Here is a 12,913-nt window from a genome sequence, read left to right on the forward strand (position 1 = left end):
CCTGATCAGTTTCTTCTGGGCAATCTGGAGCTTCCCCTTCATAAACTTATATAAACACCCAAATAGAATGCGTGATCTAGATTATATACGAATATATATATATATATATATATATATATATATATATATATATATATATATATACAACACCACTAGGTGGGTGTATCAAACACAAATAAGAGGCAAAATACCAGTTACTGAAAACACTTCAATAACCATTCTTCATTCATGCCTTTATGCCTGATGGGTGGAGAGTTTTTAAATAGAACATCTAACTACATTCTGTCTGGAGAAGACTTCATTCAAGATGAACACCCCTGCGTGAACCTTTTTATCTGCTGTATAGCACAGAAGGATATGGAGGAGACGGGGTGACCGGTCTCTGAGAAATGACGTGCGATAGGGGACTTAGGGTCATTTCTCCTTACCGCACTCCTGTGTTCTATAATACTTGTTCTTATTGGTCTACTGGTTTTGTCCAGATATAGCTTATTGCATGGACAAGAGATAAGGTATATGACATTAGAAGAGCTGCAGGTAAGGAGCTGTTTGATAGTGTATTGTGAAGAGACACAAATAGTGCGTATCGTTACATTGTGTAATTAGATACTGGCCCTCCAACCATATGACTGCTGGAATATGTTCAACCTCCCACATAGCCCTGCAGAGAAGATCCTATGTGTGGCATCAACATGTACAGTGAAATTAATCGGAGAGCAATGTGAATACATCAGAAGGGAGTGTTGGAGTAAAAAGTTCACAGGTTATGATGAAAGATTCTTACCAACTAAATATATGACCTTATTGAGCGTTAGCCCATTGTATACTTTTTAAAGTAAAGCAGGACAGCCCAAAACTCTCCATTGAAACAAACACTTTCAAACTAATATGATATCAGACAAACCAGATGTTGCTTTGGCTAACTCATTTATTACTTGAGTGTACATTCTAAGCATACGTATGGTGGGTACATCCAACACAGGCTTTCCAGCAGAGTAACTAGCCCTGAGAGAATATGTTAAACATACAACCATTGCATTATACCTTGTCTGCACTGTGGCTACGTCGCATTTGGTATTAGTATTATGGTATTTTATTAGGATCCCCAGTAGTAGTTGCGATAGCAGCAGCTACTCTTCCTGAGGTCCCTACAAAACATGAAACATGACATAATACAGAACTATAAGAGACAAGAACAGCTCAAGGACAGAACTACATCAATGTACATTTAAATGTAGACTTAGACTACTTATGGGCTGAGTCTAAATACAGGGACTTCTACGAACAGATGCACTGTCCTATGACTAATAGGATGCATTTCAAACAGCATTCGGTCCGGCAACACAACATCAGCCACTTTGAAAAAGAAGAGATGTGTAAACTGTACACATGACATTTGAAGTAAAACAGTAATACATAGTTCAAGTAGCCAAACTGAAGTGATATGCGAGTTATGTGATTCTTTTCGGCTGCTTACAGTTAAACAAATGCAGTCTATGGACACCAAAACGAGTTACAAACTTAATTTACAACAATGCAAGAAATGGTCGTTCTAAAAATACGTAAGCAATTAGATAGATTGATTATTCAACTAAATCTTGCAAGTCGTTCAGAAGTTCTGCCGATGACATCCAAAAGTCATCCTCCAGTTGTCCATAGATGTCTGTGATGTTGACGTGAAACACAAAAATATCATCAAGGGCCAGGGGACTCTGTCTTCTCTTGATGTTCTTTATTCTACTCCTTTCATGAACTCTAAGAACTCTGGAATGAAGGGGAGGAGAAGGAGGGTCATTTAGTCAACTACAATCTTAATTGAACACAAAGAAAAGCAATTTCCTCACTTTGGTCAGTACACTGCTTTACTTGTGAATAATATGTTACCATGCATCATTTATATTGACAATTTCCTTTTCTAGCAGTGAAATATCCATATTTTCAATTTCATCATTATCATGAATACAAGATCAGAGGAAGGAATGCTTCTGTCTCTACAGTATGTCATTGTTAAAACCTCACCGTCGTAGTCGATTTTCCCATCGTTGTTCTTGTCTCCGTCCTTCATGAGCTCCTCAATGTCGTCCTCAGTGATGGCCTCCCCTGTGGCCTCCAGCATTACCTTCAGCTCCTGCAGGTCTATGTAGCCGTCCGCATTCCTGGGGGCAAAGGTGAAGAGGATTATTTATACTGCTTTACAAGTCTGTTCCTGCTGGGACCACCCATACAAAAATGTATGCACGCATGAATGTAAGTCACTTTGGATAAAAGTGTCTGCTAAATGGCACATATTATTATTATTATTATTATATATTTATTAACCTGGCTACATGACTGTTTCTGTATTTAAAAAGGCTTCATAGTTGCCTTGCCAAACAATGACAAGTAGGCTAAAAGAGAAACTAACTGTCACAACAAGCTACAACTCTATAGTGTACATTCCTGTGTATCTCTATCCTGGTGGTAGAATTGCACCAACTGATCCAATAAATCTGTTTTACAAAAAATGTGTAGTTATCAACAACCATCTAAGGCAATAACTGGAATATAAAAATCCTAAATGTTTAGCTGGAGTCGGTGTAATGAGGGCTGTCATATATCAACCATGTGATTTCTGCACATTGGTGATAGCAGGGTAAGGTACTCCTCCAGTGTTGAACATGTTAGTCATGGTGAAAAGCACTGTATAAATCTAATACGCTATTATCCATCCATAAACTGTGGGTTAGTTGAGTAAGACTATGAAGAGTTACTTTTCCAGAGTTCACCCCCCTTATGAGTCTCCTCATGTACTTATGAGGATAAACATACTTGTCAAACATGCAGAAGAGATCTGCCAGTTCCTCCTCTGTTTTCCCTTTGCTGTCGTCCTTCATGCACCTCACCATCATTACCAGGAACTCATCAAAGTCCACTGTTCCACTGCCTGCAAAGACACAGCAACAGGATGATGTTGCACAACGTTTCGGGTCAAGGAGCCTGTCTTTGATATATAGACCTTCATTTGATCACTCTTCTGTTGCTGAGAATTTTCCTGCACCGACGGAAATGCAAATGAGCTTCTGGATTTACATAAATTCACTGAAAACCCTCACCAACACATGGTTATATTAACCGTATTGCACTTTTCATGTAGCCTACTTTTGGCCAGCTAATAGCCTATCCACTGATCATGCAACATTATGGACTAAACGTTAAAATCCTGTTGCTGCAGGATTAGGAGCCTAAAAGGGCGAGCTAAACTACTTCTATGCTCGCTTCGAGGCAAATAATACTGAAATGCATGAGAGCACCAGCTGTACCGGAAGACTGTGTGATCACGCTCTCCGCAGCTGATGTGAGTGAGGGCCAGACGATTACCAGGACGTGTACTGTGAGCATGCGCTGACCAACTAGCAAGTGTCTTCACTGACATTTTCAACCTCTCCCTGTCCGAGTCTGTAATATCAACATGTTTTAAGCAGACCACCATAGTACCTGTGCCCAAGAACACTAAGGTAACCTGCCTAAATGACTACCGACCCGTAGCACTTGAAGTGCTTTGAAAGGCTGGTCATGGCTCACCTCAACACCATCATCCCAGAAACCCTACACCCACTCCAATGTGCATACCGCCCCAACAGATCCACAGATGATGCAGTCTCTATTGCACTCCATACTGCCCTTTCCCATCTGGACAGAAGGAACACCTATGTGAGAATGCTATTCATTGACTACAGCTCAGCGTTCAATACCATAGTGCCCTCAAAGCTCATCAATAAGCTAAGGACCCTGGGACTAAACACCTCCCTCTGCAACTGGATCCTGGACTTTCTGACGGGCCGCCCCCAGTTGGTAAGGGTAAGTAACAACACATCCACCACACTGATCCTCAACACAGGCGCCCCTCAGGGGTGCGTGCCTAGCCCCTCCTGTACTCCCTGTTCACTCATGACTGCACGGCCAGGCACGACTCCATCATTAAATTTGCCGATGACACAACAGTGGTAGGCCTGATCACCGGCAATAACGAGACAACCTATAGGGAGGAGGTCAGAGACCTGGCCGTGTGATGCCAGGACGACAACCTCTCCCTCAATGTTATCAAGACAAAGGAGATGATTGTGGACTACAGGAGAAAGAGGACTGAGCACGCCCCCATTCTCATCGACGGGGCTGCAGTGGAGCAGGTTGAGAGCTTCAAGTTCCTTGGTGTCCACATTACCAACAAACTAACATGGTCCAAGTACACCATGACAGTTGTGAAGCGGGATTGACAAAACCTATTCCCCCTCAGGAGACTGAAAAGATTTGGCATGAATTCCTCAGATCCTCAAAAGGTTCTACAGCTGCACCATCGAGAGCATCCTGACTGGTTGCATCACTGCCTGGTAGGGCAACTGCTCGGCCTCCGACTGCAAGGCACTACAGAGGGTAGTGCGAACGGCCCGGTACATCACTGGGGCCAAGCTTCCTGCCATCCAGGACCTCTATACCAGGTGGTGTCAGAGGAAGGCCCTGAAAATTGTTAAAGACTCCAGCCACCCTAGTCATAAACCGTTCTCTCTGCTACCACACGGCAAGCAGTAACGGAGCGCCAAGTCTAATTCCAAGAAGCTTCTAAACAGCTTCTACCCCCAAGCCATAAGACTCCTGAACATCTAGTCAAATGGCTACCCAGACTATTCACATTGCCCCCCCTCCCCTCTCCACACCACTGCCACTCTCTGTTGTCATCTATGCATAGTCACTTTAATTAACTCTACCTACATGTACATACTACTTCACCTAACCGGTGCCCCAGCACATTGACTCTGTACCGGCACCCCCCTATATATATTGTTATTTTTTACTGCTCCTCTTTAATTACTTGTTACTTTTGTCTCTTATTCTTGTCTGTATTTTTTTTAAATTTCACTGTCATTTTGGGGCTCGTAAGTAAGCATTTCACTGTAAGCTCTACACCTGTTGTATTCGGCGCATGTGACTAATAAAAGTAGATTTGATTTGATTTGACTTTTGATTATTTTTCTGTGACAATATAGGTAAAATTAAGATCCTACATTTGTAGCAGTTGCAGGTCACGAGATACTCTACTCAGCCATGTGATGTTTTTCAGTCGTGTGTTTACGGTCTTACAAAGAACAGTGGACAACTATCCCTGCTGAGCCATGAATTGGCCTTTTGATGAGCAGACCACTAGTGCTTGTCTTTGTTGTGTACCATTCTTGTCCACGTCTGATGAGCTCACCAAATACTCTCATACGTGAATCATTATGGGAACTTTTGATGGGAAATAAATGTGCCTATTGTGATCATTTGAGTCTCTCTTTCATGTGTGTGTGTGTTTACCGTCTTCATCCACCTCATCGATCATCTCCTGCAGCTCCTCGGGGGTGGGGTTCTGCCCCAGCATCCTCATCACCTTGCCCAGCTCCTTGGTACTGATGCAGCCGTCCTCCGCATCCTGGATAAAGATGTCAAAGGCTGCCTTGAACTCTGCAACACACAGCACAGCACAGCACAGGACCATATTTCTCATTCTTTTCTACCTCCCCTCTTTTTCCATGGTCAGTTCTATGTGTGGGCTACTGTAGTGTAAGAAATACTTTCTCAGTCAATCATCTTATTTAATCCTCCTGAGAAATCTAACGTTTACTTTTCATTTTGGCCTGAAGGAGAGAATGGTACACATTTTTAAGCTTAATATTGTTTTAGATGCGATTCAATTGAGCAAAACTTGAGGATATATCCCACATAGATTAGCAAACCATAATGAAATACAAATGAATACATTTTACATACCGTTTTTCTGCTCGTCTGTCAGCTGCTCTACCTATTTAAGAAATGGAAAGTTTTCAGAAGTAATTGAATCAATGTCTTTTATGGAATCCATTCTTTAACTGCAGTTGTACATTACTTTTACAACCCCAAATCATAATGTTGATTTACTGTTTTTCTTTGATAAGCATAATGTCTTATTTTTCATTCTTGCAATAACATGTATATGATACCTCTATTACCTATGTTCTTCTATTCAGTTTAATGTTATTTGTGGAGTTTTCAGATTACTCTGTGAGAAAGGTCCAGTCCTAAATCATAAACAGTTGATAGAGAAATCTAGTGTATGAAAATAATCCTTCAGAGGACTTACAGTAAACTCCAGAACGCAGAACCCATTCTCTGGAACAGTTCACCTCAAATGTTTCTTTAGTTTACACATAGCTTATTCACCCACCAAAGGTACACTTATTTTTGGCCCTTCACACTTGGTCGTCCATCCTGGAAAAGCTACCACAAATGTGAGAGGGCGACAGCTGCTTATGTAAGAGTTAATTGTCTGTCGTCCACCACAAATGAAACACACACTCCGAACAATGTCCATCCAAACATCGATACACACACACATTCCGGTGTGTTTTACTAAAGTTTGACTCCTCTAGCTGTAATTTACAGCTGAGACATGCGTAGTAGTCCAGCCCACCAGCCACCAGGCAACAGGCAGAGATAGCTAGGCAGATAAATATACAGCCCTGCCAGCGGCTCACACAGATAATATGGGGGGGGGGGGGGGGTTATCTAGACCTGAATCCCTCCTCTGACATCACAGAAACGCACATGGATGAGGCTCTGAGCAACTGGCCTAAATTAGCCCATGAGAAGTAGGACTGCTCCATTTGTAGTCATGAATGAACCCACGGTGTGGACCAAGGTCTTGTCCTGCTCCTGACCCCTGGAGTGCTCCTATCAACCCTGATAGGCTTCAAGAGGCACGGCATCTAGATGTATGGTATCTCGCCTCACTTGTCAAAAGCTGGTGTTGTGTGTGTTCGCTTGACAGACACAGTTTGTTATGGAAGTTGAATTATCTGAGCAATGTCAGAATTACAAATTGCTAAATTCTTGGACATTTAGCTGGGGAATATCCATATGTATATCATTTGAAAGAATTGTTTATCTAAACATTTTTACCCTCTATAATTTTTTCAAACTAAATATTACAGGTACCTTTCATTAAAATCAATGGTGAATCCTGAAGTGTTCATTTGAAATAGTAACCAACCTTTACACAGAAATCTGACAACAATTTTGACCTAACTTGGCAGAGACCACATAACCAAAAACTTGTCTCACCTATAACTGAAAATCCCAAATTGAACATATTTCAATCAATTCTTATATTATGACGCTCCCTACCAAATACAAACACTTTCACTGTCTCCCCAGACAATGTACCCTGTTGTAGGAGTGGAGGGGGACATACCGCTGCTTTGTAGATGTCGTTCATGGTGGCAGCTTGGCTTGGCCGCTGCCCGTCTGTCCGTGGGGTGTAGTGGCAGAGAGGAGGGAGTTAGACCACAGCTAGGAGCAGGACACTGGCCCCGTGCTGGGAGGGTTTTATAACTGGAGCCTGGCAGGGCCTGGTCCCTCCCTACCCTGCTTGCCTGTCCAGCCCTCTGGGTGTCTCACGTGCATCTGTGTGTGTATGTGTGTGTGTAACAATAACCAGGCTCAGATAAAAATGAGCCCACTCTTAGGGGGCATACTTTGGAATGGAATGAAGTGAAGGGGAATGCATGGCGAACCCTAATCTCCAGGGAGGGGGCTAGAGACACTCAACATTCCACCATTAAACTGTGACCAGAGGGGCAAAGGAGAGGGCCAGGGAAGGCAGACCAGAGCAAAAGGGGGCTTTGGACAGGAGTGGGCAGAGGGTGGGTAACTGTGAACAGAGCATGGGGTTCAGGGAGGTGGGATGGGGCGGGGGCACGGGTGGGAGGCAGGGTAATTCGGAACAGAGGGTTGAAGCCTGCCGTTACCAAACACAATCACACAGGTGTGTGTTTGTGTGTTGTGGAGTGGGAGGGGTCTGCGGGAAATAGAAGTGTGCATCGGAGGTTAGGGGCACCTTCATTTGGGAGGATGGGCTCACGGGAATGGCTGGATTCCATGTGTTGGATGCCATTCCGTTTACTCAGTTCCAGACATTATTATGAGTCATCCTCCTCTCAGCAGCCTCCACTGGCGCGCATGTGTTTGTGAGTGCGCACGTGCATGTGTATGTCTGTGTGTGTCACTAATGCACATTTAACTGACAAGGGCTTTTGTCCAATTTTATATTATCTTATCTGACACCTTCCCTTCAAAAGGTCAGCTAACTCCCTCCAAATTGTACAGTTAAATGTCAATGTACTCTAATGGATGAATGTATAGATTGTCCTACTCATTGACTAACAGCATTTTACCAAATAGCATTTTGAAGAAAAAAGGAAAGAAAAAAACGTACAAAAATATAGAGTTACAATATATTTAATTATATCATACATGTGATAGTGTGCCTATGAAGCAATATAAACGACATACAGTCAGTCAGCAGAGGGCAGTGTTGACTGTCTTGTTTTAATAGAGATGTTGTTATGCAGGTAGGTGTGCAACAGAATATTCCATTTATCAACAGGGGGCTCAAGTCAGAAATCTGGGTCAAATACAAGAACGTGAATTTGCCTAAAACCATGTGAAAACATGAATGAAATAGACACCTTATAATAGACTAAGGAAGATCATTCCTTTGTGCATTGTATATCATGGGTAGGCCTACAGACAAGCCTATTGTGGATGTGGAATGAAACAGTCGCACCTCAGCTCACCCCTCTGGACACATCTGAACCACAACTGAGTCAACCATTTTAGCCACAAAATATCCTATATATTCCTGCTACTGTGCTGCACTCTCCCTGCTATGTCACTGAGTTGAATAGGAAAGGACAGTCACTCCAAAGGCATCGTTGGATAGGAAAGGACAGTCACTCCAAAGGCATCGTTGGATAGGAAAGGACAGTCACTCCAAAGGCATCGTTGGATAGGAAAGGACAGTCACTCCAAAGGCATCGTTGGATAGGAAATGACAGTCACTCCAAAGGCATCGTTGGATAGGAAAGGACAGTCACTCCAAAGGCATCGTTGGATAGGAAAAGACAGTCCCTCCAAAGGCATCGTTGGATAGGAAAGGACAGTCACTCCAAAGGCATCGTTGGATAGGAAAGGACAGTCACTCCAAAGGCATCGTTGGATAGGAAAGGACAGTCACTTCAAAGGCATCGTTGGATAGGAAAGGACAGTCACTCCAAAGGCATCATACATGTGCCACATGTGCCTTGTCAATATCATCCATTTGTATACACACACCATTTCTTCTACACAGGAATATTATTCAGAGATAATGAATATGACCATCAGCATTCCCTCAAAATCTTGCCATGCGTGACGGCTCTAAGACCCACAAAGTGTGACAGTGTTAATGAAGGTATAGTGCTGAGACAGGGACTCTGAGTTATTGGTGATCCTGCTGTGTTCTAATGGGATGCTAATGGGGACTGGCACAGTTTATGAACATCGTAACACAACAACACAACAGCAGCCCAGAGAGAGAGAGAGAGAGAGAACTTGACGCATCTCTCATAGCACAACATTCACGGAGGCCACACTGAACCATCACCATCGTTCACTTTTTATAGATGTTTCATAGCCGGACCCCACACTCTAGAAACATCACTCACCTACAGAGCATTCACGCAGAAAGAGACAGGTTGGAAACACCATCATCACTCATGAAGACTAGCGTCAGTCACATACAGAGAGCCTGCACTGAACTAACATCATCACTGACATCTACAGCTTTCGTAGAGATAGAGCAGCCTGGTCTCATTGACTATACGTAACATAGTAAAGTAAATCTGGATCACTCAAAGTAGTATAATTTGTTACGTTTGGTATGGTTACTTAAGACAAAAACGAAAGTAGGGTGGTTGGTCGGGGTTGCTGGATGGGCATATAACGCGAACATCTAGCAACCCACAGGTTGCAAATTCGAATCTCATCAAGGACAATTTTAGCTAATTAGCAACTTTTCAACTACTTACTACTTTTTAGCTACATTGCAACTACTTAGCATGTTAGCTAACCCTTGCCCTAACCCTTTTAGCTAACCCTTCCCCTAATCCTAGCCCTAACTCCTAGCCTAGCTAACATTAGCCAGCTAGCTAATGTTAACCACCTAGCCACCTAGCTAGAATTTGTAACATATCATAAGTTTAGAAAATTCGTAAAATATAGTATGTTTTGCAAATTTGTATAATTTAATATGGATTGTAATTTGTAACATATCATACTAAATGGGTGATGGACATCCACAAATTAATACATAGCATACGAAACGTAACATTATATACTAAATGGACTGTCTCGGTTTTACGTACAGAATAATACGAAATGCTCTGAGACCAGGTTGCAAAGAGGGACAAAGACCACACCAACAAAGAAACTTCAGAGAGAGAGAGACTGATCTGAAAAACATCCGTGATATATGTATCCATGGCCCTCACAGACAGATAGTTCTCACAGGGAGACCCTGCCTGAATCCAACAGCCATCACACTTTCTAGTGTGACAATACACAACATCGATATGAAACAAACAGGGAATGGAATCTCAACATATATTTCTATAGAGAGAAGATAATATTGTGGTTGTGTGTGTAATAAGGTTAAACTCAGGGCTAACTAGCATAAAGGATTATGGGAGATTGAAGCAGGGGATGCTGTCATTCCTATCTCTTCAGTCTTTCCCATTTTGCCCTCAAAACGCATCATGACAATTTTCACAGTGATACGATGCAAGACATCCCTATTTTACCTGCTGCACCTCCCTCCATTGACATGCAAGGTAAGCTGTGTGTCATCATTGGTGAGGTTGGTTTCCTCTCCTGTTTGCTATCATCTCCCCTCAAAGCATGCTGATGAGTCTACAGTATCCACCAGACAGATGACCTGAGCGTATGTTGTTCCAGTATTAATGAGCATCTCTACAGGGGGCAGTAGATTCTAATGTAAAGTCTATCTCTCTCTCTGACTGAACCAGAAACACAGAGAAAGAAGGAAGTCTATCTACAGTGGGTTGGCATGCTGACAGAGCCTGGAGAAGCCCACATCAAAAGGAGCATATGGAGTGCAGTTTTCACTGGAGCACTCCACCAGTTTCCTCTTACAGAGGAAGAAGCTGCTGACGAAAGAGCTAGCCATCTCTCCACACACCGTAATCAGACAGCACATCTCAAATCCAAAATTCACTGCACACCGCTTTTTGAGAGGTTGCCATAGAAACTCTGCTGGGTTGTAGCGGGCAGAAAATGAGAGATGAGTGGGGCTATTCCTCCCCCTTTTGTACACACATACATATGTGCAAACGCACACACACACACGCACACGCACACACACACACGCACACGCACACGCACACGCACACACACACACACCCACACACATGTCATTAGCACAGACAAATGCACACACGCACACAAATGCACACACATGCACAGTCCCCATGCACGCATGCACACACACACACAGACACACACAGGTTTTGCAGTCATTATTTATTCCCTCGTAACCTTAATGAGAACCATTTATGCAGATGTTATGGATGACTTGATACACATGTCCAAATGATTATATTTCATGCGTCATAGTGAAGATAAGAATGAACTTCATTGGGTGCCTTGGCTTAGGTTGGATCAGGAAAGGAATAGTATTCAGGGTCTGCATTAGCCTAGACGGCAAATCTGTTCGTATGGTTGCTTCAAAATAGGTTGAATTCACCATTTTGCTAGGTTAAACCTCTTTCTGTTGGAAAAAGGTGCAAAATATATCATCTTCACTGTTGAAGGGATCTGGGCCCCTTACTTCAATCCAAATATTATGAAATGTCAGAAGGTGCACCCACCGAGTTGGTGGTATTTAATCAATTTGATTGCATAAAGGGTTCTCATTGACATACTGTTGTTTTGAATTCATGCAGGCCACGTATCTTCATCCTTGTCTCTGTCTCTCTTCTATCTCTGTCTCCTTGGTTGGAGGGTTACTCTGAGTCCATTCGTCTCTCTCTCTCTCTCTCTCTCTCTCTCTCTCTCTCTCTTTCTCTCTCTCTCTCTCTCTCTCTCTCTCTCTCTCTCTTTCTCTCTCTCTCTCTCTCTCTCTCTCTCTCTCTCTTTCTCTCTCTCTCTCTCTCTCTATACATATATACAAATATATATATGTCTCTTTCTCTCTCCTCTCTCTCCCTCTCTCCCCTTTCTCTCTCTGTGGTGTATTCAGAGTGAAGGACTAAAGGAGGAGTGGCTCGGGGCACTTACATCTCTCTGTACTGCGAGCGCTCCTCCAGCCAGCATTTATCACTCAGAGGGGAGCCTGTATTCTCTTCGCTCTCAAACAGTGGCAAACATTAGCCTCAGATGAAGGGATTTGGCTTTAGATGAGAGGGGATGCATCTCTCTCTCACTCTCTGTCTCATTATCTTTCCCATTGCTGTTTGATGGCTCATGGTTACAAGGTTTGCATTGAGGGGCTTACTGTCATGCAGTCTTTCCATTGGATCTCTAATGAGGCAATGGCGGCGTTACCCCGCAGGTTGGCATTTATTCAGATGACTCATGCACTGGAGGCAACTCTGCATGGTAGTCACTAGCAGGCACAGCCAAAAACGTATCCGTAACCTTAACCCAACCACCCTGCTAACCTTGTGCCTAACCCTAACCTTATGCCTAACCCTAACCTTGTTTTCATAAATTTTTACGATACATAACCGATTTGGACTTTGCAGCTGTCCCATCTAGGGGAAATCGCTCAGCTCTGCCTCTAGAACAATAGACGTCAACCTGTCATTACCCAGACTGACAAAGCCACTCACTGTCTCCCCTGTCTGGTTTTCCAGTCAAGCGGACCACCAAGTCCCTAACCCGCCCTCTCCTCTGCTTTGTCGGTGGTGAGACACCCAGTCCAGCGGACCACCAAGTCCCTAACCCGCCCTCTCCTCTGCTTTGTCGGTGGTGAGACACCCAGTCCAGCGGACCACCAAGTCCCTAACCCGCCCTCTCCTCTGCTTTG

The 12,913-nt window shown here is 43.4% G+C and overlaps 1 protein-coding gene across 1 annotated transcript; it reads right to left on the reverse strand.

The window, feature by feature from the left end:
- Nucleotides 1-910: 910 nt before the first annotated feature.
- LOC115168391 (troponin C, slow skeletal and cardiac muscles) lies at nt 911-7,374 on the reverse strand. Its single transcript, XM_029723612.1, has 6 exons — nt 7,241-7,374; nt 5,782-5,812; nt 5,329-5,475; nt 2,809-2,923; nt 2,020-2,156; nt 911-1,764 (listed from the first exon to the last, which is right to left on the reverse strand). Exons 1-6 carry the CDS (start codon nt 7,262-7,264, stop codon nt 1,733-1,735), a joined length of 486 nt encoding a protein of 161 aa, XP_029579472.1. The 5' UTR covers nt 7,265-7,374; the 3' UTR covers nt 911-1,732.
- Nucleotides 7,375-12,913: the final 5,539 nt, after the last annotated feature.

The sequence above is a fragment of the Salmo trutta genome, chromosome 30 (genome assembly GCF_901001165.1).
Source record: "Salmo trutta chromosome 30, fSalTru1.1, whole genome shotgun sequence".
NCBI lineage: Eukaryota > Metazoa > Chordata > Actinopteri > Salmoniformes > Salmonidae > Salmo > Salmo trutta.

Coding starts and splice junctions, on each gene's coding strand:
- LOC115168391 (XM_029723612.1), bottom strand. CDS start 7,264: ATGAACGACATCTACAAAGCAGCG. Junction 2,157..2,808: donor CTCTTCTGCATGTTTGACAA/GTATGTTTATCC, acceptor CTTTGCCCCCAG/GAATGCGGACGGCTACATAG. Junction 1,765..2,019: donor TGGGAAAATCGACTACGACG/GTGAGGTTTTAA, acceptor CCTTCATTCCAG/AGTTCTTAGAGTTCATGAAA.